This window comes from Melopsittacus undulatus, chromosome 5, assembly GCF_012275295.1.
Source record: "Melopsittacus undulatus isolate bMelUnd1 chromosome 5, bMelUnd1.mat.Z, whole genome shotgun sequence".
Taxonomy (NCBI): domain Eukaryota; kingdom Metazoa; phylum Chordata; class Aves; order Psittaciformes; family Psittaculidae; genus Melopsittacus; species Melopsittacus undulatus.
In genome coordinates, this window is record NC_047531.1 from 82,442,774 (window position 1) to 82,465,992 (window position 23,219).

Consider the following 23,219-nt stretch of genomic DNA (forward strand, 5'->3'; position numbering starts at 1 on the left):
TTAATAATAGTTAATTCTGGAGTCAGTCCTGGTAACTACTTGTGTCTCAGTGTGCACCAAAACTGATGGTAAGTTTTACCCAGACCTCAAATCCTCAGTCATAAGAGCACATGTCAATATGACCTGGTAGCCTAGCTGTAACATCTGGCACATCACAAAAAAAGATGGGTTCATAGCATGAGGCTTCTCTTTACCTCACCATTTAGGATTAGTAATTAATCCCTGGTGGGGAGAATCTCTGGCATATGCAATTACTCATTCCCAGTTGGTTTGTTTAAGAAGTGGGCATTAACAACCAAACCAAAGCTACTCTTCCCACGTCCACCACCCAAACACTGCTTTGCTTCACGATGATGTGAGAAAACTTACGCTGACTCCAGGTTCCATTTTGATGTATGTTTTCCACTTTCAGAGACACTTTCCTTCCTGGATGGTTCTTGTGCTTCAGCAGGTGATTCCAACTGCTCATTCCTGTAAGCAAGCATCAACAGTCCCAAAGCTTTTCCTTCAAGCATTCAGTTTGACGCAGCCCACAACAGTGACTTTATACCCCTGATCAGGTGCATTCATCAAGGGGTCATTCAAAACAAACCAGCCAACCCTGCCCAGCACACCTCAGAGGAGGCTGCTCTTGGACTTACTTTGTTTCAGAATGTAAGTCTTCGTACTCAGCCCAGGAATATGTGCTAATGAACCGCTGTAGTGAAGGACGCTTCTCATTTTGCTTTGCTCCTAATCGCCCCCTGTCATATTTTAAACAAATTTGCTGTAATTTCCCCATGATTAGAAATTCACAGAATCACAGAATGGTTTGGGGTGGGAAAGACTAAATCTCATCTAGTTTTGGTCTCCTTCTGTGGGCAGGGTCACTTTCCACTAAAACAGGCTGCCCCGTCCAGCCTGGCACTTGAAGTTCAGTAGTACTCTATGTATTTGGGTAGGCCTTAGACAAATAAGTTCCAAAATTAGTTGTCTGAACTTAGGATTCTTAAAACAAAACCCACCCAACAAACAGAAAAACCCAAACCTAAAACAAGCAAAAAGCCCAAACCCAAACCTAAGACCCATCAATGCCAACTGCCTGGATTTCATATTGAAAGTTGTAGCCTAAACATTATTATACCCAAGATGCTCCATAAGCTGCTTAATACAGGCATAGTTATAAGATTTTAACCAAGTAACTTTACCAACTGCTTGATCTCCTGTTGAATCTATCACTCCGTTCATCTACATCAGATTCATGGAGTTGGGCCTGGAGAAGAAGTTGGACACTTACTGCATTGGCAATTTCATGCTTTAGCCCAGCCAGTTTTGAGAAGATCAAGCACCTCACCACCTGGGAACCTTTACTTACCAGTGTCAACCCAATACCTGCACTTCCAGCACTCCTAGGCAATGCTGCAATGCTAACTCTTCGTAGGGATGATGGCTATACAAATAAGAGGCATTACTGACTCTATCAAGGAATGACTGGATTACTCACTGATCACATAACATACCATCTGCTTTTATACAAACTGCATTGAAAAAATAGATGTTGATACTTAGCTTGGAGTGACACATGAAGAATCAAATCACAAGCACAGCCCAAACCATATACTTTAAAGGTGTTCTTTCCACATTAAATGCTCCCCCCTTCCCCCGAATACCTGAAGTGAGGCTGGCTACACAGCTTCTAGCAAAATACAACTGAATGCATTTAAATCCCCCTAAAGGTACTCATAGGAATTCCCAGTCAGTTTGAATTGCTTCCCTCTGTTTTTTCTCTTTCTGTGCTAACCCCAATGACAGAAAGACACATGGACAGTATTTCTTAACCACTGCATGATATATATACAGATATACTGAAAGATATCTCCTTGTGTTTGATGACATCAGCCCATACTTGAGGCAGAAACCCACCAAGCCAAGCATATAGCAGAGCACCAGCACACAACACAGCAAAGAAAAACAAACACATGCACTTAATGACACTTGACGCTGCATGTTGGGTTGTAAGGGCTATTACCTTGAAATTAAAAGAATTTGGTAGCTTTTTATTCGTAGATTCATCTGTAAAGAGATCAAACACCAGAAAGGCTTACAGGAATGCAGCAAGCTTTGTGTGCAACTAGGGGTCTGGCTTTTTGCCATATCTGTATAAGCAGAGCATATCAGAAAGCAGAAATTATATATCAGGAAAAAGTTTTCCATTTCATTAGATAATTTCGTAATATTCATTTATTTTACATCCTCTACAAGCAGCAGTTTCTGTTGCTATCATTAAATGTATTACCAAGGACAATGTTTTACAGTCAGAAAGGAAGAGCCTGTGATTCGGAAGGCTCCTACAAGTATTTCACTGGTGTGCAAGACTGCCCTTTCTGTTTTTTAAACACATGCCCTGTTTGTCAGCAGAATTTAATACTTCTCTGGCAAAGCTGCAAGTGCACATCTTAAAACCTGACCACTCTACCATCTGCTTAGAGGGGGAGATCCAGAGCACCTGCGCTTTAGAAGTCTGTAATTCATGTTTAGAAGAGAGCAGGAAGCATCTGTAGAGAGCAGTTAAAGCTCAGCAACCTACAAATAGCTACTAGAAATGCTTCAGTGTGAGCAAGCACCCAAATTTACTGCCCTCAAGGAGTAAGATTATCACTACCACATGCAATGTGGTAAAAAGAGACAGAATATTACTGCATACTTTCAATGTTTCTCCCCACCCTGAGATTCATGACATAATAGTTTCACCTGGGAGAGGTGTTTCTAGTACTGTTAGTAAATTGCTAATTTCCCCCTCTAGTTTTAGGTATGGAGATGCAACAGTCTCATACCACCTCCACCTCGGAGGTTATGCTTCAACTTTAAGGGTCTATCTGGCAGGTGCCAGGAAGAAGAAAGATTCATCAGCTTTTCTTAGTTACCTCGATCTCCAAGAGAACTAAAGGACCTCTCGTTCTGAAGCAGGACCTGTTTCAGCTCCTCAAGTTCTGCATGTTCCTTTGCATACATGCGCTTCAGGTTTTCCACATGTTGAATCATGACTTCCACAGCCTTGCTGACACGGCTCTCCTTAACCAAGCAAAGGCAGTAGAACAAACAGCTCTTTGAGGAACTTCATCATGTTTAGATGTTATTAGTTTCCCCCTCCTCTCCCTATAACCATTTACTCTCATCTTGTCTCACTGTGATGAAACATTGATCTTTGTCCACCCTTTCCAAGTGTCACTACAACCCATTTTTCAACACGTGGCCAAGTTACATAGGTCTCATTTCTCCAGTGATTACTCTTACCCTGAAATAAATTAGTCTTCATTTTCTGAGCCTTTACAACTCCTCCTCATCTCCCTCTCTCTGATCTACAGTCTCAGCTGCCACCACGCATTTGCTAGTATTGCCAAGTCATATTTTCATGCTGTTCTTTGGTATTATGCAAGATTACACAAAACATTTGAGCAGGTCTTGGTAAATTTCCATAGACTTAGCTTATTAGCGGTCCTTTCCATAGGGCATAGAAATACCATTTGAGCATCAAGACTATTGTTACTGCACTGTATTTACATGAAAGCAGTTACCTGATTAATAGCTCCCAACATCTCTGCCCTGCTGGCAACTCTTGCTGCATACTGGCTGAGGAAGTGCAAGCTTTTCTGCAACTTCTTAATGATCTCCTGTGCTTGGTTATCTTCTTCACACAAAGGAACTAGAGCCTAAAAGGAATATGGGTAAGAAAATGAATGTGAGCTGTTAGTAGAGAAAGAAGGGTGACCCCAGCTATAGTCCTAAGAAGTCATGTTCAGATCCACACAGGGACAAGATCAGCAATCCAACATTCTCAGTCAGTGTAACTTGACTACAGACCTGTGGGCAGAGACTTCAGCTTACATGGCATAGAATCAGCTGAAGACAGGGTTTCTTGCCAGATGCTTGTACAATAGAAAGGTTGCCCACTGCCTGAGCACCCAATACACTCAGACGAATGCCACCTCTCAAGTGCTAAGTCTTTCCTGTTTCAACCACATCACTTCAGGACTTAATGTATTACACACACACTCATCCTAAAAAACACTATATTGATAGACATTTTCACAACTGCTCATCCCCCCACCTTACCAATCTTGGCCAATACTAACCTCTAGCATCTTTAGAGCATTGGTGATCTCCTTTTTCAAGTTCTCTTCAGCCAAGTCTCGGGACCTTTCTTCAAGCCTCACTCTCTTGTCCAAGGTAAATAAGTCACATTTAAAGCCTAAAGACAATCTCAGGAATTCAGCCTGTTATGGGAGAGTAAAAGGTTTCAGAATAACCCAGTGATGCAGAAGTTTTAAAGGAGATTTGGGTATGAGCATGACATTTGGGACTACACCCCCGAGCCAAGTTATAGGGGAGATACAGAAGAGGAAGTGAACATGGCCGCTTTCCCCAAAGCCAGTCTTCCCATCTGTAGCGATGGGGGAAATAATCTGCAGCCAGAATAGGTGATATCCTGGCAGCACACAGTGTGCCATCTGTGTCTTCTGACAAAGCTGTCTTCAATCAGCACGTACTGCCTGGGAGGAGGTCACAGCTATGCTCCTTCAAGCTTGCCAGCAAATGTTTCAGTGGTGACAACTCTTTTGTTCAGTTTTAAGGATTTCCACCTTTTCCCCATCCCATCCCTTCCAAAGCTTCCATTGAGCTTGGAAAGACAGATTTCCAAAGCCAAATTATAGAAATGCACCGAATTTATGCTACTCAGCATTGTTCTTTTATATAGGACCAGATATTAATCAGGGCTTATTTGCAGAATCTTCCTGTAGTCTGGGATACTTCAGGATACAAGCAGTCAAGACTTACCTCCACTTCTTTCTCATTAGGGGAGTCACTGTAGGTTAAGAAGAGAGAATCATGTAACAGACTGCAGCTTGAAATTCATACCTGCAGGTGATCATTGAAAGTCAAACCACTTACGACTCATTTTGCTTTGTTTTCTCTCCTTTAAGGCCACCTGCAGTGGGTGGACTCCCTGAGAAGAGAGACAAAAGAGTTCTCAGATAGAAGTGAAAGAACAACCTCTCTAAAGCAGCTTGTGGAAAACATCTTTAAACTCAACAGAAGTCACTGTTAAATATTGTCAGTGTCAAGCTTTTGCCAACCAAAATGACTCTGGTACCTCAAAGTATATCAGGGTTAGAGCACCAGTAAGACAGCACAGCACTGTTGCTTGTGAAAAACCCCTAAAGTTAGATGTTCAGTCAGCTTTAACTGACATCTGTTAGCACAGGAATGGTTAATTATAGGTTTTGGCTTAAGTCTCCAGCCCATAAGTTCAGGAAGTGTCTAGAAGAGTGGAAATAGCCAAGCACAGTTAAATAGAAACATCCTTCTTATCTATAACATATTACTCCAAGCTTTAGCTGGCATATGAGATGCTGCTTTACAAATCTCTGTGGGGAGCGGCATGCCAGAACTGTTTCACACATCCCAACTCCTCTGCAGCTCCTAAGGAATTACCCCTCCTGTCTAGAGGAAGATGGAGCTGGTTAAATCAGTACCTGTAGAAGCAGATTTCACATGATGACATTTCCTTCTCTCCACTCCTAATCTATTTTGATCTCCAACTGCAGTTACTATTGCTTAAAGCAATCCTCCCCTCATAATAACTGGTGTGGGGCGGGCAGTCCTCTGCATGTCTTCACACAGCTCTCTACCTCGGTGCATGTGCACCAGTGAGTTATTCGAATGTGTTCAGCAAAAGCCTCTTACCTTTCCTACTGGGAACCACAACTGGTGCTTCCTCACTCTGCTCTTTGTTACTCTTCTTCTCCTGGCCCACCTCCTAAAGGCATATCAGAGAGTAGTTACTGCAGGAGAATGGGCACACCAGCACTGAAGGGACCTGTCCCCTCCTGCAGTGTTGTCTTTTGTCACTACTCAGCCAAATCTGTTCTGTTTCTCTGTCACTTTGGACTCTTACCAGGCCTTGCTTCAAAACGTTTTGAAATGCAGTTTTGTGTTCTTCCATTGCAGGGCAGAATTCCTTCTTCTTGGTCACATCTGCTCCTGGGGAGAGACATTCCCAAAACCAAATGTAATGACAACAGCAAAGCAAGCCTCCACACCCCATCTACTAGCCATGGACCAATAGGGCTACAAGAAATGGCAGCAAATGCCATGAGAGAGCATCAAGAAAGAGAGGCAGCAGCAAAGAATACTATAAAAGCATAAAGAAAGTAGTGTGATGATAATTTTATTTGGCTTGGCAAAAATCCCAGTAAGAAGTGTTACATGTCTGCAAGTAAAAGTATTACTGCTGGTTCTGGTTGCTCTAGCTGAAGTTGTATGAGATACAATAATATTCCCATGGATAAATTTTGTTATTTTCCTACCAGCATATGGGGATTTTTTTAGGTTATATATATATATATTTTTTTTTTTAAAGAGACAATTTCTGGTGAGTTTTCATTTTGAATTCTATATGCAGAGGAACATGTAGGAAAAGTCCCATGTGCAAAGTAATAGAAACAATGAGTATTTGTAACTCTTTTCTTTCACATTACAGAATAATCAGATAACGTCAAGAAATAGATGCTACTTCAGCTGCTGTTACCGGGAGCTTGAGCACAACCAGGTCATGAAATGCCTACAGCTGTGGTATTCCAGGTGTCCATCAGCATCACATGTAGTCTGCCACTTGGGCTGTCCCTTTGTACCTCAAAATGGAACCAGCAGGGTGCTGATAGAGCCTGGGAAGTTCAGGAACTGATAAAGCCGGTTCAAATGCAACACAAACTTTCAAGTGCCACAGCATCAAAGAGCTTTAAGATGGTAAAAGATGCTCAGAAGGCTGGAACACCTCTTCCATAAAAACAGGCTGAAAGAGCTGGGGTTGTTCAGCCTGGAGAAGAGAAGATGCTGGGAAAACCTACAGCAGCTTCCAGCACTTAAAGGAGGCTACAAGAAAGCTGGAGAGGAACTTTTTAAAGGGTGTGTAGGGATAGGACATGGGGGAATGGTTTTAAACTGAAAGAGGGGAGACTGAGATGAGATCTTGGGCAGAAGTCCTTCCCTGTGAGGGTGGTGAGGTACTGAACAGGTTGCCCAGAGGAGCTGTGGCTGCCCGATCCCTGGCAGTGTTCAAGGCCAGGTTGGACAGGTCTTGGAGCAACCTGGTCTAGGGGAAGGTGTCCCTGCCCACGGCAGGGGATAGGAACTGGATGAGCTTTAAGGTCCCTTCCAACCCAAACCAGTCTGCAATTCTAAATGGCAAATGTATCCTCCAGGAAGACAACTATTAAAGATATTTTAGAAGGACAATGTTTAAGATACTGAAGAAAGTCTGAGGGTCACACTGGTTACTGGTGCAGTGGTAACTCTCACAGCCATTTATACCTTCTGGAACATGTTTTCCTAGAGGTTTGCTTTCTGTTTGCATAGTCAGACATACACACCCCCCACACTCCCCCCTACTCGAGGTAGGGCAAAGAAATGGTACAGGAATAAAGAAACCCATCTAACCTCTGTTTAGCACTCCCTTTTGTCCCTGCTGATATATGCAGGAGCCCTACATATCTGACTGGGCTCCCAGACACCTTTAGGAGACATTGTGTGGTCCTAGCAAAAACCATAAGTGGAGATTCAGTGTCCCTGTTCTAACACCAGAATCACTTTCTTCCTAGAGATGTACAACAGGCAGGAGGATTCTCAGGCTTTGAAGTTATTTGAATGCTCTCTGATCTATTTTGCATATCTGTTTCCTACTTGCCAAAGACACACAGACCACATATGAAAATTAACAGTAGAGGCAAATTAGTAGGAAGAAAATATGTTTAAGTGAAGGGGACTGAATTATAGTTTGGGAATATAGCTCTAAAGAGAGCAACAAAACCAAACAAGAAGTGATGACAGTCTTATATTTAGGTAAAGGTTAAACATTGGTTACAAGCAAGCGTGAAGATATATCCTGTGCTACTTATTCAGATCAGCTCTTTTAAAAATAGCTTGAATACTCTGTGTGCACTACCCCAGTTTTGTTTTGCTTTTAGTCTTTAGGGGGAAGAAGCAACATCAGATCTGGCAAAAATACATCTTCTGCATGTTTATGGCTATAGCAAAAGCCAGAACTACACACAAAGGCCTATCCTCATCTCTCCTGTTGACCCATCCCAGCTTCTGATGCACTGGGCATCAGTTCTGAAAGAGAGGGAAGTGTTACTTAGTCTTGCTGTGGTCTTAAACATTTTAAAGACCATGAAAACAATCTCTCTCTTCTCAATATTACCTGGGGTTTGGTACCCACACAATGTTTTGGCAGCTGAGAAAGCATCAAGTTTTCACTAAGTTAGTTCATGGTCACCTCTTGCCATACTGTAGACTACCAGCCCCCAGCAAGCCGATAAAGCCTTCTTCCTACTTAGAGTCTCAGAGAGGATTGAGAGCATTTGCAGGTGAAACTATTTGCAAAGATAGAAGAATAACTTGTGAATTTCTTAGGTGTGTTTTTCACTTCAAAGATGTGGAATTAGATGATTTTAAGGTCCTTTCCAGCCCTAAGTATTCTATGATTCTATGTGCTGGAAGCAACCCACTTCTGCACTGCACAAGTACCAGCGCTATGCAGCAGTTACTGTACCTGATACAGGACCAGCTGGATCCTTACTGCTGTTTTTCTCCATCACTACAGAAGTTGGCACATCTTCCTCTTTTCCACGCAAGTGCTTGAGTGGTTTTTCCTCTATAACAAGGCAGCCTATAATAGAAGTCAAGAGAAGACAGAGCTTTTACTGTTCAGTAAATGCACACACTTGAACAGAGCTATTTCCCAGTATTTACAGTGCAAAAGGTTCACGCATCTATGCCCCAAATTAAGGGCTTACCTGTTACTGGTGCAGTGCTTCCCAAAGAGGATGTAAGAACTTCTTGGGGTGAAGTTAAGTGATCACTGCTAAAACAAAAGTATTTCAGATACTTATCCGTATTATACAACCTTAATAAAGGCTTTTAAAAGCTTACACAAGACCTGACCTGGATGGGATCAAATTGGCTGGTAGTGGTGGCTCTGCACAGTCAATCTTAATGGAAAGAGAGAAAAGTTAGTACCAGGGAAAGGCTTGCTGTGGGAGCAGAGAATTTGTATGTCAAAGTCTTGATTTCCCAGCCGTGCCTGAATTATTTCAGCACTGAAGAACTACATGGTCTACAGCCACCCATACATAAGTATGTAGCTTGGCATGTTATCATCATTAGGAGTGATAACTGTGCTTCTGCAGAAGTCTTATCCCAGGAGAATCATCTGGTTTCTGACTTCATGTTTTGCTCCTAACGTACATTTTGAAGTGACCTATATATGTGTTACCACACCACTGTTCTGTCTTAATGTTGTGCATTGAGTTATATCCATTTTCTAGGCCTTGACCTCAAACCCTACAAGCAAGATTCACAGAGCTCCACTTGCTATAGAAGTCAGGCTCATTTAAACAACAAAATAAACTTAGAAGTGTTACTATTAATGGCTCGATGAAGCAGATGATTCGGAACACAGAAAACTTGTATGCAGTGGAAAGCATTCCTGCCCATGGCAGGGGGGTTGGAACCAGATGGTATTTAAGGTCTCTTCCAACCCAAATCATTCTACGATATACATTGCATTGTATGTTTTAGTGTCTGTCTTTGAATGATACTAGTTATTCAATATTATGTATAACTCCCTAGCCACTTCAAAAGGCTTCAGGCCTCCTCCTTTGTATACAAACAGTAGAGAGGAATTAAGCAGTTAAATGCTGGTCTGTAGGGTTTTTTTTAGTGTTCCTTTAGCTGCTACAGTGCAGTTCTGCACCCAAGCCTTATCACATCACAGACAAAACCAATATCCTCTTAAGGCTTTTAATGTGGCAAGGGAGATACTCAATTGGAAATATCCCTATTCTTCATTTTACCCTAACTTGCTATGTAATGGATAGACTGGTCTCTTTACGGGTGAAAATGCAGGGGGAAACAGAGTTTTAAAGGATTAAGTTGGTAATTACTTGTGGTGGTCTCCACTGCTGAAGAGGAGCGCCAAAAAGGAAGAAAAACCCCACAAACCTATCCTGAAGCAGAGAAGGTATGAGGCTATATCCAGCTTTGGGTGACTCCCTATATATCAAGTGTCCAAAATCACTACTGAAGTTGGGGAGACAACAGAAAACCATGTCAGCAAGCAATGATCTATGCTCTGGTATCTTCTCTGCCTCCTCAGACATCTTCAGAGGACCCAGAAAAGCCAGAAAATAGGAAAAGGAGGTGACCAAGCACCTCTGGTCTCTTCCAAGACTGCTCCCAGCATTAGAAAATGCCTTCTCTCTCCTTTCCATATCAGAGCTTGACTGTACCCGCAGAACCTTGCCCAAGGCAGCCACATGTTTCCTCTAATGCAAACCCAGGCTATTTTTATTCATATTTGAATTTTCTATTAAGCTTAAGGAAATACCGCATTGCATTTGCCTTGTTCAGGCCATTAGTTCTACAGGAATATTGGCAAAGAAGGTGAAAATGAATAGCATGTTGGAATGAAAACAAAAGAAACCTAAATGGCTTTTAAAAGGAGCACCTTCTACCCCCCCCAACCAAAGCAACCAACCAACCCAGAACTGACTAAAGCAATATGTTATTCTACATGCCTTCTCCCATCCCAAGTAATGGACAGAACAGGGTACACCTGTACAGGAAACACATCACCAAGAAGAAACCCCAGTATTCTCGATCTCCTAATAAAATCTGTTTGCATGGGGCATTACAGAGTGGTGTTTCTTCCTGAGAAAAGGACTGTGTGGAAGAAGATCCTGCAGTATATCCCTAATCACTTCCCCCCCTCTATCCCTTTGATAATCATAATAATCCAAGGATCCTCTGTCACAGCAAACAAATACTGGCCACAGTCCTATGTAACTCCTCCCAAACAAGAATTACCATTTGGAAGACTTATCATCTGGTTTTAGAATGTGACGTGGCTTTCACATTTATAAACCAAAACAAGTATAAGAAGCCCAAGCTTCATCTGGCCCTCACAGAAGCTCCTTTATTAAATAGCCTCTGACTCCTACAATGACAACATTTTCACAAACCAATTTGAGTTACTTCCATGCTGAAGGATTCAATCTGCACAAACACATCCACAACCACAGTGTAATAAAACAAACCAAAAAACTAGGGAGATTTTTCCTATTAAACAAGGATATTTTGCTGCACGTCATGGGTTTGAGAACTGATACAGGATGCAGCCCATTTGCCTTTTCTCTGGAGCAAGTTTTAACATTTTTATTGTTCCACCTCTTGTATATTAACAAGAAAAGTATATATTGAAAACAAAAAGAAGGAAAAAAAGACAGAAATTGAAAATGACATTTCTGGGCCATTAGGAATTACAGAAAACACCAGAGAAATGAAGTTCAAACAACTTTGCAAGGCTGTGACTTTCTAGAAGGACAGTATAAAGCTGGAGCCTTTAAGATTATCCCCTTTAAGGTGGCTTAAATAGTAGCAGCACAGGCTTGGAGCTCCTCACCTGCTCTATTGCAACTGACCAGTGTGCTGAAATCACAGGCAACCCCACTCTTACTTTTCACCCTCCCTGCACTATGTGCTTTGATTTGCCACTACAACCAGACCACTGCTGCATTTACAGGTACCACACACTGATGAGGGTAGGTCTGAGGTTGCCTGCTCATTAGTTTGGCAGAGGTTATTTCCAGGTTCACAGAAACCACTGACCAATATTCTTCCATCATTCCCTCCAGTACTGGAGCTCATAAAGCTAATGAGAAGCCTTACTGCATGGCAAGGCTGAGGTCCAGATTTCAGTAGTGAGTATTATGGCACTGAGCACAGAGCACAGCTAGGTGTGCTGAGCTGCATGCAGCTCATCTTGCTGTTGCCATGAGAAAGCTCAGGCTGTAGATGCAGGATTCAATACAGCAGTGGAGACATATCTGAGCACATCAGCTGAAGGACAATTTTCATACAGCAAAGATGTCAGGTTTCAGCTGTTACATGGTAGCTGGGGGAGAAAGTGCAAGAGAAAGGCAGCATTCACAGCTAACGCATCCTGTGGCTTCTTGCGGGTGGATAAGAAATCACTCAGCCTTCCCTGGCAGAACCAAGTATTACTGCAGAAACAGCACTGTCTCAAGCCTGGAAACCACAGTTAAAATACTCCCCCAGCTAAAAGCATGACCCAGATGCATGTGAATATTATGACATTTGGGTCTGTAGTTACCTACAGTATTCTATAAGTGTGCCCAAATAGAAGGGACTACCCCACAGAGAACAAGATGTCACAGCATGCTGTTTACCAATGCCAGCTCCATTCACCTTGAGCAGTGCTGATTTATACCTTCTCAGTCTGGATCTGGGTCTGAGTAAGGCACTAAATGCTTGAAACCATTCAAAGCCACATCTCAGGCATTAGAGACAGCACTCACCTCAGTAACTGAAGAGTCCATCATTGTAATGGAAACAGGAAGGTCTGCATCAGTACAGTTACCAGCAGAGCATATTTTCCACCTAGCAATACACGTTATTTGCATATTGCCCAAACAACAGTGAGATATATTGCCCGTTTTCCTTAAGCACATAACAACTGAAGTCACCACTATCTGTATAGTCAGACAGCTGGTCTCCCAGAGAAAGGCAAATTCATCACTAACATCAATCTCTCCTCCCCCAAACAGCAAGAACCACCACCAGTCCTCCCAACCTCCTCCACACTGCACAACTCTACAGAAAACCCATGGCAAAAGCTTCAAGAGCTGCTGAGTTTTGCTGCAGACTGCCTGTCTGCATCTTCAGGATCATCCTCATCGGTTAAAATATTCACTGACAATAGTTAGCTAGATTTCATAATCCTAAGCAGTTCAATCTCTATTTAAAAGATCTAAGGAGGCAGCCTGATAAACAGAACCATCAGAATTCCTGCTTTATGCTCTGGAGAAAAAAACTGAGACTCCTCAAAGCCAACAAGATTTTGGCTCCTGAATGGGAGTCAAATAGGAGTGAAAGAGAGTGCGAGTAGTGAGTTAAATACTGAAAAAAGCATAAGAATGCCTACATCAAGCCTCATTTCTCGTGGATGAAATAGTAAGACCATCACTGTATTTGGCTGGTTTCAGTAAAAGCTTTCATAATTTGTTAATAGAAGCAAAGAGTTATCCCACAACACCATTAGCTGACCACCAGGCATCCAGTATTTAATATGAGATGCCTTCTGCAGAGCTCAGCATCTGCTGGGGATACAGTTTTCCTTGGAACCTACTAGATCTCATGGACTCTTCCACCATTCACCCCAGAGCAGTTATTCTGCCATCTTACCTGTACCCCACTGATGTCACATCTGAAGTGGACCCGTGTCCCGGATGGCAGCTTTCGAACACACAGCTGTCAGTGTTCTGTCTACAAGGCCTATCCCAGCCGTGATCAGGAGGGTTATTTGCACATGAGGTTTCCAAGTTCAGAGCATCTGTGAAGAGAGACACGTGTGAGGAGTGATGGTCACTGTCAAAGTTGGGTTCAGTCACGTATCAGGCTTTGATAAGTCTGAAAACATCAAGAAGCAAACCAACCAAGTGCAGGTTTATAATAAAGCTGCTTCCATCTCAGCACAAATGGGTTATATGGCCCAGACATATTTCGTACATGGGGAGTCTGCAGCACCTGGGGACAGGGGTTTTCCATCAGTCAGGTTACAGATACACCCGCACAGGACAGGTTTGTTGTGGTGAATTGTTTTGTGTGGCAGAGGGGCTGGGAAATCGATATTTTGGGGTTTTTGTATCAGCACTTGACTGGTACAAGCTGAGAATACCTGTCTCTTTTGTGGCTCTATTGTGGTATTACAGCAAGTTGCAAGAGCATTTCAAGCTCGCCCACTGAAACAGCCCTTGCAGAGTGTCCTTGTAAGGCACACATGGAGCTGATCAAGAGCTTCTTCTCTTTCCCCCAAGGATGCTGTAGTAGGATGTTTGAGTATTTTACAGCCTGTGTGAGGAGATACTCTATTGTACCAGCTTACTGCTGGAAGGAATGCTTTGTCTATAACATCCCAAGGCACTCTGCAGTTCTGTGGCCCTGCACATCTGTCAGCAGCTTTTAGTACTTGTGAGGCTTGAGAGTCACAGGGAAATACAAACATTTTACAAATGCAGGAGAAATCAGCAAATACTATTATTTGAATCTCAGTAGCTATGGCACCTGTTTAAGGTTTTAAACCAGGACTGACCTCAGCTCAGTAGCAAAGTAGCAGATCATCACTTGCTATCAGTGTGTGCCAGTCAGAATGAACAGGATGAACATAACTCAAGCCCTCTTGACCGAGACTGGCAAGCTTGTTAGAAAAACACTTGGATGTATGATTTATACCAATGGTCCCTCAAGCTTTTCGGGTCTCATGTTAGGCTGACAGCCGGCCACCTTTTCAGGCCCTTCATTATAAGCATTATAAACATAGTTCAGCCCCCTGGATTACATGCAGAAACAAATGGATGACAGATATTGCACTCTCTATGGTGCATGTTTAGCACCATTGATGCTGTTCTATCAACTCTTTGTATTTCAGGAGCAAGGGCAAAATGGCCAACACCATCAGGTCTTACCTAGCAGAAGTGTACTATGCCAGTATGAAACATCTGAGGGCAGTACCCGGGGAAGTTCAGTGCCCAAGGTGTCTCCTTCACTCCACCGTCGCTTAGAGCAATGGAGCTGCTAATGGAAAAATAGAAAGCAGTGCTGTTGTTCAGTCACACTGAATACATTAATGCCACCAACTTCCCTTCCCACCCCCCACACAGCTGCATCTGCATAATGTGATACTAACAGTTACACAGATACATCATCTGTTGTTTTCTTTGTCTAGAAAAGCTAACGTCCTTAATGGGCAGAACAGGTACAGGAAGTATCACAGAATAGTTAGGGTTGGAAAGGACCTTAAGATCATCTAGTTCCAACCCCCCTGCCATGGGCAGGGACACCTCACACTAAACCATATCACCCAAGGCTTCATCTTTACATTTGCAAGAGACATGATGGTTGAAGCCAGGTCTAGAACAAAATACTACAAGACCAGGCACGATGAGCAGGGCAAGAGAACCAAGAAAACCACCACCCAAACCCTGTAAAAACCCTAACCAAAACAGCTGAAAATAACACAAACCCTTTCAGCCAAGCCAACCACTTGGACTGAGAAAGGGACCATTCCTGCAGCATCCAGCACCTGCTCCACAGGTGAGATCCTTCAGCAGAAGGGCAGCTTTTTGTCTTTGAACAAAACACTGTCCCCACCATCCCCTGCCCCTGAATGCACACCACTTCCTTGCTGTTTAGTGCTAAATAGGGGTCACCTGAAAATGGCCCCTTCTGAGCAACACTTAGGCAGCTGCATTTGACCTAGTGCTGCTTAAGTGATGAAAACTAGTAAGGAGACTGGAAGATGTAGCCCCCATCTTATGATCCATCTCAGAATGCAATTTATCAAACACTTGTGTTTTGTCACAACTATTCAGAAGCAACAGAAGGCTGGTTTTGCAGTAAGGTTTGAGTATACTTTTCTATGTGTGTATACACATGCATGCATATATACATAAGTATGTCTCTCAAATTATACTTTTTGAATATTTAACTTGGCAGAGTTCTCACAAGGAAAGTTAGTCATTTCCTTCCGGTCATAAAAAAAACCCTAAAACAACCCAAACAATCCCAAACCAACCCAAACAATCCCAAACCCAACCAAACTAGTGTCACATTTTAACAAGCTCAGCAATGGTCATAGCCAGCACACTTACCTTATCTTTTACCAGCTCAGTTGATGAGGGCAGCACACTGTAGTCAGAATCTAGCTCTGCACAGCACTGTTGCAATAGAGAAATAGCTTATGGTGGGCAGCCATAGAAGAAAAAAGGTAAGAAAGTAGGAATAACACTACTACTGATTAGGAACATAAATTATCTAATTGAACTATTTCAGCTGTTGGGAAAATTAAGCAGTTTCCCCTTGCTACTTTCAGCCTTTATTTCTGCAGACCCTTATGCACAAATACAAGTTCTATTTGCATGTAGCTGGTCTACAGTTTTCTTTCTTGCTCTTATGCAAGTCTTACAGCCTAGGACACATTTCAAGATCCTCTGTTTGCCTTTATAAATACCTTGTTGTTCTATGTTAAATCCAGACCCTTCAAACCTGAGCTGTAGCAATCCTTACTAGAGCTGGTTGGGGAAAAAAGTCTTCCCACAACATCTCCCCCTCCACCCCCTTCCAAACTTGAATAAAGTATTTTTGTTCAAAGCAAAGCACTCCAGAGTTATATAATTTCCAACATATTTTCAGAGGGGCACAGGAGTAAGAACTGTTTTACTGCCTATTCTAATGTCTGGATACTGAAAAACATCTTATGATGAGATTTTAAATGCTTGTTTTTTAAGATTGCCTGCAGAAGAGAGGGTTTATTGAGGGGAGCAAATCACATCAATGCATCAGGGACAATTTCCATCAGCCCTGTTTGGTATCATTACCAATAACTGTTTACAGTGAAGACCATCACCACATCTGTAAGTTCTAGCCCATTTTTGATCCCCAAAGGCTGAAGGAGGAAAATAACGATGTGCCTCCAGTTATGTACATGTTAGAAGAAATCTGATGCTGCTGCATTATTTGCAGTACATCTCGGCTGTAGAGGTCCCTTCCACCAGAGCACCGCCTGTACAAGTGTACTTTTCCCTCTCCCACCAAACAAGCATCATACCTGACATAGCAATTCACAGAGTCTCCTTTGAAGCAGTTCCCATCTCAGCGCATTAGTGGTTGCTATGAAGAGACATTTACAAGTCTTATGGAGTTCCTTATAATTTGATAACAAGTGGTTGGATGTTTTGGCATCTTTAAACCTGACTACTGCCTATCACAAACTCATTGTTCTTTGCTTTCATCTAGTTTTATGTACAACAATAGGACAGAGGATTTTAAAAGTGCATTTTGTTTTGGGTGTTCAACCCTACAGAAAACACCAGGCACTTTCTCTTCCTTGTAGTTGCTTTTTCCTCTGTCTATAAGTGGGGGAGCAACGCTTCCTCACATCAGCAGCATAAAGGTGCCACAGTTCCCTGTGAAATAGACAATTCCATTACACCTTATTAGAAGGAAAGCATTGTCCTTCCAATTTGACATCCTGTACAGAAGTTTTAGTCGACAGACTTTATGTTATATTTACAAACATTCTTTGATCAAGTTTAGCAATGCCAGGGCCTGCCTCTCGTGACTTCTACCATGACATAAGTCTATCATATATGGCTTTCAAGCCTATTAAGCTGTGGCTTTTATGCCACAGCTAAATAATGTGTAGAGTGGTGGTGAAAGGAGATTTCATTATCACTGTCACTGAGGTGTCCTGGCTGAGGCAGCTCTCAATCTTGTTCAGAGTTATTACTGAATGAGGGCTGTAGCAACCAGTGGCAAGGTGTGATTAGACATCTGAAATAGAAGGAGGTGTGCCAGGCTGGCTTAGGTTAAGTAGTAGCTTCCTTGGCCAACAGGTTCCCTAATTTCTTGTCTCTTACCATGCAGGTGGGAAGAAGTAGGGGAACAGAGAGGGAAAGGTGGTGAGAAAGACACCACAGCTCAGGCCTTTGGTCAGAAGTGACACTAGACCCATCTGGCTTTCTGCAGGAACCAATATAAAGTACTGTCCTCCCCCACTCCCATCTCTATTTGTCATCCCTGTTCTTTATAACATTTCCCAACTTCTCTACATATCTACCCCTTTATTTCTATTTATTTACAGAATGAGATTCCTGCAAACTACCTGGAAGAATTTAAAGCCAGGATCTCAGCCATTTGTGTTATGGGGGAGTCTAAGGGGTTTTAAATTATCTATTCCATACCCCCCTAGCTTTTTCTGAGTTAAAGTGGTGCCAGTCCCTTCCGCATGCCTCTCCCTCTTATAGTTGACTAACTCACTTTGCATAAGATCTTTATCTATTCAGACCTGGAAAAATGGCACACTATTTCCATCATTATGACTCTTGCTAGAACAAAAAACCCCAACTCTACACTTTGGAAGAAGCAGTAAGCACGAAAGCAGCAGGAACACACATGAACAATGCCAAAACACTGGTCGGAAGTCAGAAAACACAGACTGGAGCTATCTCTGCCCATCAGTGCCTAACAGCTGTACCTTAGAGCCAAGACATAGGGTCCCATGTAATTTTTCCTACGTAAAATTGTTTACAATGCACATATGTTGAGCATCATTCACATTACCCTGGACGATGCATGCAAACCTTAAATGAGCTTAATTCAGTCAATTTTTTTCCTGTAAGCAAGTGAAATACACTCCTGAATTTGCAGAGAAAAAGCCATGTGCTGGAATCAAACTACTGCGTTCTCTAATTGCCCAAGCTTTTAGGGTGTTTATGTCAGCAAGTGAGCAAGAGATAATATAAAGTTTCTGTGGTTCTGTAGCAAAAGTTGTATGTGTATGATGCAATGACATGATTGTTTTCCACTAAAGAGAGCAATCTAGTACCATACAGTTATTCAAAAATAGAAAGCAAAAAGAAGCAGAATACAGAACAAAACCAGTTCTTTTTGGTACAGGGAGCTTAGGAAAGAAGTATGATTTTGTTTGGAGTAAGGTGGGATATCCAGGTGTGGGGACAGCACCTTTGATAAAGGAATGCCTGTGCCTCCCATGGAGTTGCTAACCCTTTCCTTCTGGAATTGCAGGTTTTGTTAGGAGGTTCTGCAGCTCTGGTCCAGCCCAACACCCACTCACACTGGGATCCCACCTGACTCAGCCCAGATGCCATGGCTGCAGATGTCAAAGGAGAAAGGAAAAGAGAAAGAAAGAGAAAGACAAAGACTCCAGAGAGCATTTTACCGGATGACCTGCAGATCAGCCTTATTGCCCCTTGCCATAACTAATCCATAAGGATTTGCCCATGCAAGACTGAAAGTAGTTACTCACTTTTCTGGTATTCCACCTTTTCTTGAAGCAACTGGCAAGTGCTTGTTAAAGCTTCATTCACATCCTTGAGTTTCTGCTGCTCAGAAATGGCTTCCTCTAACTTGCATTTCAAGGATGCGGCTTCCTCACAAGCAGAGTGAAATGCTTCAACTTGATCCTTCGCCTAAGCAGAAACCAATATTTAAGAGAAAGAAGGGAATAAAAAGGAAATAAAGCAGCCTGGCTAACACAAGGAGCCTCTACAGTTCATGTAAATGAAACCAAACTGCATCTGTTCTTTCTCAGGAAGTGATAAAGCTCCCTCTGAACTTCTGCATTTTTACACTGGGGTGGACTGTGTATGGAAGCTATTTTTGGGCTTTTTTTCTGTTCTTTTTTTTTAAGCCACCACAAATATGCAATGCTGCCTCTTTCATCAGCAAACTGTTGTCACCACCCCCTCAAATTTTACTTCCTCTGCTGGTTCCACTTTTGCAGTGAGGCACTGCATTCCAAACACGCGATTTCCTTTCCGAAGGGCAGCGATGCATTGTACGTAGCCTTTTGCATCTGCTTGTTTCCTGTGTAGGAACTAGAGCATCCCTTACCTGTTTGCTGGCATCCTCAAGCTGCTTCGTAGCTCTTTGCAGCTCTAAACCAAGGGCTTCTGCCTGGCCAGCAGTTTCTTCTTGTAACTGTTTGACAGTTTCTATCTCACGTTGTCTGCAGGGTGGAAGCACGCAAACCACAATCAGTTACTGACATTTCAGAGCAGGCATGCCCGGGAGATGACACATGCTCGCTGTCAAGACATGCATCAAGAACCACATTCAGCTGTTACATACTGCAGTTCAGGATCCAGCACCAGGGACCTGGTTCTTTCTAAGCACAATTCAACCCAATAGGCAGATAAGGCTTTTGTGCAGCACTTCCAGAATTAGGAAAGGGATAGAGCTTTTCCCTGGTTTGTCCCTGCTGAACAGTGCAATTGGTGTGCCAGGCCCAGCCAGCTGTGTATCAGCTCCTGGAATATCTAGGGAATACTCAAAGAGCAAGATCTGGCAAGCAGATGCCACCAGCACCAGTATAAGGATGATAGCTTTCAAGGAACCCTTTCTTTTCCATTGCCCAAACCTTTTGCCCATTTCTTCTCCAACTTACATGTTTTTTCCTTATTGCTACCACCACAAACAGTTTTGAAGCAGAAAGGCAGCTTTAAGAAATAAAGCTATCAGTATAAGTGCCTTCCTGAGTGAAGGCAGAGCATGTGGGAGGTCTACATTAACAACGTTAAGCAGAAGGTAAGTCAGGCAGAAGAGTAGTGTGTCTGCTTCGTGGTAGCTCTCAGGGATGCAAAGCCCTAGGAAGCTGCTTATACCCCAAACCCAGGTAAAGGCATATGCGTAAGAAGTTACATTTACTGTAGGATAGCAGAAGGCTGACACTATGGGTAAGCTTGTCCACAAAGAGCAAATTCAGATCACTTGTTCCGGAAAAATACACAAACACCTCCCCCAAAAAAAGCCAAAAAACCCCAAATCAAGCAAAAAACCCAAACCCAAAACAACAAAACACCCTTGACTAGCTACTTCCTTGAATGTCTGAGGAGAGGGCTGGCAGGCAGTTTTACCCCTACTGTCTTTTGCTGCCATATTTGTCACATCAAAACTCATAGCAGGAGCCATGTGCCGATAAACTGAAGTTTAAGGTTATGTTTTCATATTTAATAACTGTTGAAGCTATACCCTTAATGAACTGAAAAGTTACATTGTCTGGCTTAGCAGCTGTCTCCCAACACAATAACACCTGCAGAAATGTATTTTACAGGTCCTGTGCTTCACACAAAACCCAGCAGTTTATTTAATGGTGGCACCTGCTAGATAGGCAGTGCCCTCTTGCTTTAACTGCTCAGTCTGTAGTCTCCCTGGTGTTTTCAAAGACATCTCCAAGATCGTGTGTTAGCTCATACATAAACCTTAACTCCCACATAGTGTAAATGTTATGCTAGAATGAGATCAACTCCAGAACATCAGTTAGTTTCCTCTGTGAAATGTCTTCAGAACTCAGTAAACTTTATTCCACCAGACAAAACCAACCCCAAACCACCCTCCCTCCCCAAAAGGCTAGGCAAACAACAATGAACCAAAACCAGAAAGGCACACTGCTTTGAAGGGGTACCTGGCAGAGAGCTCTTTCCTTAGGTGAAGTTGCTCTGTCTTGGTTCTCCTCAGGTTGGATGCCATTTGAATAAGATCCTTATCTAGGGATTCTTTGTATTTTTCCAAGAGATGAAGTTTCTGGATCCAAAGGTGTCTTTTTTCTCCTAGTTCTTGCTTGAGAACCTGTGGGATTTTGAAACTGAACTGCCATGTGATTAGATGAGGAGTAGAGAGAGGGAGTAAACCAGAACCATGGTGAGATAAGAACTGATTTCTGTTCCACCATTTAGTATCATCACCTACATCCAACACTATCAGCAGTAAAGAAGGTGGATAACTGACAATATTTTGCCATCTGCTCACACAGCATCTGGTTGGGGTGGGGGAACAGGGAGAAATATTGAAAAATACATGTTAATAAAGAAAAAGTTATAAAGGAGAAATGAATGTTTGTGTTGTACAGAAGTGTTTTCTGCAGTCTAACAGCTTAACAAAGCTGCCTAAACTTCAAACCTGTGTCTTCTGACACCTGAATCTGATGGGGTGTGGGGATATACAGACTAGACTGCTGCCAAGTTTTAGTACTTTGAGACGTTAAGATGGAGCATTGCATTGGGTTCACAGATACTTCTCTTCCTCTTTATCCCTTGTAAAACAAATACACAGTAAGTATTACATGGTACAGGAGACAGTCTTAGCTTACCCCAGAAAAACTCTGTCACAAGATGTGCAGATACAGCAATGGAAAACATATTTCATAAGTGAAGTTTTAATAATGACTATCTTGCAGGAAGGACTAAAATGGATAATTTAGACTTCTGTAACCATTTCCTCAAAAGACAACTAAGTCCACTGGCACCATTTTGAGTTTGTATTGCAGCAAAATAAAACCCAACCAAACAATGGTAAATGCATATATCAGCTTGAGTGCATATCTAGCAGATGAAAAATGTCCAAGAGATTACCTGTGACAAGGGCTTTCAGTTTTGCCTCTGATTTGTAGGAAGAAAAGGGGAAGAGAGTAATAATGAGGTGTTAAGTAACATAGAATCCTCTATTTCTCTAAACAGTAACTTGCAGTGTAAAGTACTGAGAGTGAAAAATCCAGTCCTCTTTGTTCAACAGAACATGCAAAATAGTGAATTATAAAGGATGCTTAATGAAAATCAAACAAAGGTCAGGTAGAAATGAGGTTCCTAATTCTGGGACTTTACATTAGTTCAAAGGGGAAAACATAAATTCTAGAACATGGGCTACGCTATCTACGTGCTAGATAACGTTAGAGCCTAAAGTTATTTGTGAGCTTCAAACAAAAAAACACATCCAGTGTCATGCTACGAAAAAAACCCAAAAACCAAAAACCCAGCTGCCAGAACTAGATAGGTTTACTAGGATGACATGGAATGTGCCCATACGCAAATGCCCACATCCTGAAGACCAGTTTCTCAGCCAAGGCAGGCAGCACTCACTCTTAGAAATAACATGGTTTTGACACTTAAGTTCCATAGGCTTAGCAGAGCATGTATGACAGAGTATTATCTTCAGCAGAAAGGTGAAATAGATGGTGCTGGTAAAAACTAGGTATGCTTAAATATATGTATATGTGCACAAAAACAGACTTAAAATTTAGTCTATGAGTAATATACTTTAAACATGCTTAAAAATATTAAATCCCAGAACATGTCCATAATATATTTCACAGGAAATGGTGGGGAAGTGTTTAGGCTTTAAGTGGGAATATGTAGTCCAAGATTTAATAATTCATTTGTCTACAAAAACTCTAAGGTTAGAAGAAGTTACTTTGAATTTTTCTCTTTTGGATCTACTGTTGTTCAGCTCCATCTATCATATTTCCCATACATCTGGGCTGATATAGTTAAGTGAAGACAATACATTTGACATGTAGTCACTTCCCATCCCTACAAGTCCAGAAAGATGGGCCCTTGTATTTCTGAAGAACCTTGTTCTTTGATCCTTTGTTTATGTAGTTTTCAAATACATTGTTATCTAGGAGCCAGAATAGTATTCATTTGCCATAGAATCATAGAATCAACTAGGTTAGAAAAGACCTTTAAGATCATCAAGTCCAACAGTTACCCCAGGTTTGCCAAGTCCACCACTAAACCATGTCACTAAGG

At 42.2% G+C, this 23,219-nt stretch overlaps 1 protein-coding gene across 1 annotated transcript in view; it reads right to left on the minus strand.

The window, feature by feature from the left end:
* Nucleotides 1-23,219, minus strand: part of IRAG2 (inositol 1,4,5-triphosphate receptor associated 2) — a 38,836-nt gene that overhangs the window by 1,652 nt on the left and 13,965 nt on the right. The window contains exons 16-38 of the mRNA XM_034063255.1: nucleotides 21,101-21,264; nucleotides 19,531-19,645; nucleotides 18,944-19,106; nucleotides 16,724-16,785; nucleotides 15,768-15,833; nucleotides 14,583-14,691; nucleotides 13,303-13,450; nucleotides 12,417-12,498; nucleotides 8,983-9,029; nucleotides 8,835-8,899; nucleotides 8,591-8,707; nucleotides 5,936-6,021; nucleotides 5,725-5,797; nucleotides 4,930-4,984; nucleotides 4,816-4,843; nucleotides 4,113-4,253; nucleotides 3,555-3,689; nucleotides 2,904-3,051; nucleotides 2,009-2,052; nucleotides 1,355-1,429; nucleotides 1,188-1,252; nucleotides 642-743; nucleotides 370-471 (exon numbers count right to left, since the gene is read on the minus strand). Of these exons, the coding sequence (XP_033919146.1) occupies nucleotides 370-471; nucleotides 642-743; nucleotides 1,188-1,252; nucleotides 1,355-1,429; nucleotides 2,009-2,052; nucleotides 2,904-3,051; nucleotides 3,555-3,689; nucleotides 4,113-4,253; nucleotides 4,816-4,843; nucleotides 4,930-4,984; nucleotides 5,725-5,797; nucleotides 5,936-6,021; nucleotides 8,591-8,707; nucleotides 8,835-8,899; nucleotides 8,983-9,029; nucleotides 12,417-12,498; nucleotides 13,303-13,450; nucleotides 14,583-14,691; nucleotides 15,768-15,833; nucleotides 16,724-16,785; nucleotides 18,944-19,106; nucleotides 19,531-19,645; nucleotides 21,101-21,264 (2,192 nt within the window). The remainder of the gene's footprint in view (nucleotides 1-369; nucleotides 472-641; nucleotides 744-1,187; nucleotides 1,253-1,354; nucleotides 1,430-2,008; nucleotides 2,053-2,903; nucleotides 3,052-3,554; nucleotides 3,690-4,112; nucleotides 4,254-4,815; nucleotides 4,844-4,929; nucleotides 4,985-5,724; nucleotides 5,798-5,935; nucleotides 6,022-8,590; nucleotides 8,708-8,834; nucleotides 8,900-8,982; nucleotides 9,030-12,416; nucleotides 12,499-13,302; nucleotides 13,451-14,582; nucleotides 14,692-15,767; nucleotides 15,834-16,723; nucleotides 16,786-18,943; nucleotides 19,107-19,530; nucleotides 19,646-21,100; nucleotides 21,265-23,219) is intronic.